This window comes from Penaeus monodon, chromosome 20 (assembly GCF_015228065.2).
Source record: "Penaeus monodon isolate SGIC_2016 chromosome 20, NSTDA_Pmon_1, whole genome shotgun sequence".
Taxonomy (NCBI): domain Eukaryota; kingdom Metazoa; phylum Arthropoda; class Malacostraca; order Decapoda; family Penaeidae; genus Penaeus; species Penaeus monodon.
The window spans coordinates 31,529,306-31,529,658 of NC_051405.1; the positions used below are offsets into that span (position 1 = coordinate 31,529,306).

General features: G+C 51.8%; 1 protein-coding gene across 1 annotated transcript in view; it reads right to left on the minus strand.

Annotated features, from left to right (window-relative positions):
• LOC119585772 (tyrosine-protein phosphatase Lar-like) overlaps positions 1–353 on the minus strand; it is a gene marked incomplete at its 5' end in the record, with an annotated part of 244,437 nt that overhangs the window by 121,181 nt on the left and 122,903 nt on the right. Inside the window, 1 exon segment of the mRNA XM_037934484.1 lies at positions 158–311. Coding sequence (XP_037790412.1) covers positions 158–311 — 154 coding nt within the window.

Below are 353 nucleotides of genomic sequence, written 5' to 3' on the forward strand. Positions count from 1 at the left end.
CCAAATGGGAAATAACAATCCCCCCCAACGACAAACCAACAACACTGACCCCCTCCCCCCACCAGAGAACAAAAAAAGAAGAATCAGAAGAATGAAAAAAAAAACACGGCAAACGAACCTACAATAACACCCACTTAACAAACGCCGCGCCACTAACCTTGAACCTTGACAGCGACCTCCTGGGTGACGAGTCCAAGGGTTGACTGCGCTTGACAGGTGTAGTTGGCCGATTCCTGGATGTTCTCGAGCACCAGGACGTTCTTGGTGATCAGGTTGTCCGTCATGTCCTCCGCCGGGCCCTGCCGGGAGTTCTGACTCGCAAATATTATCTCGGACTTGGAATGGGGGAGAGG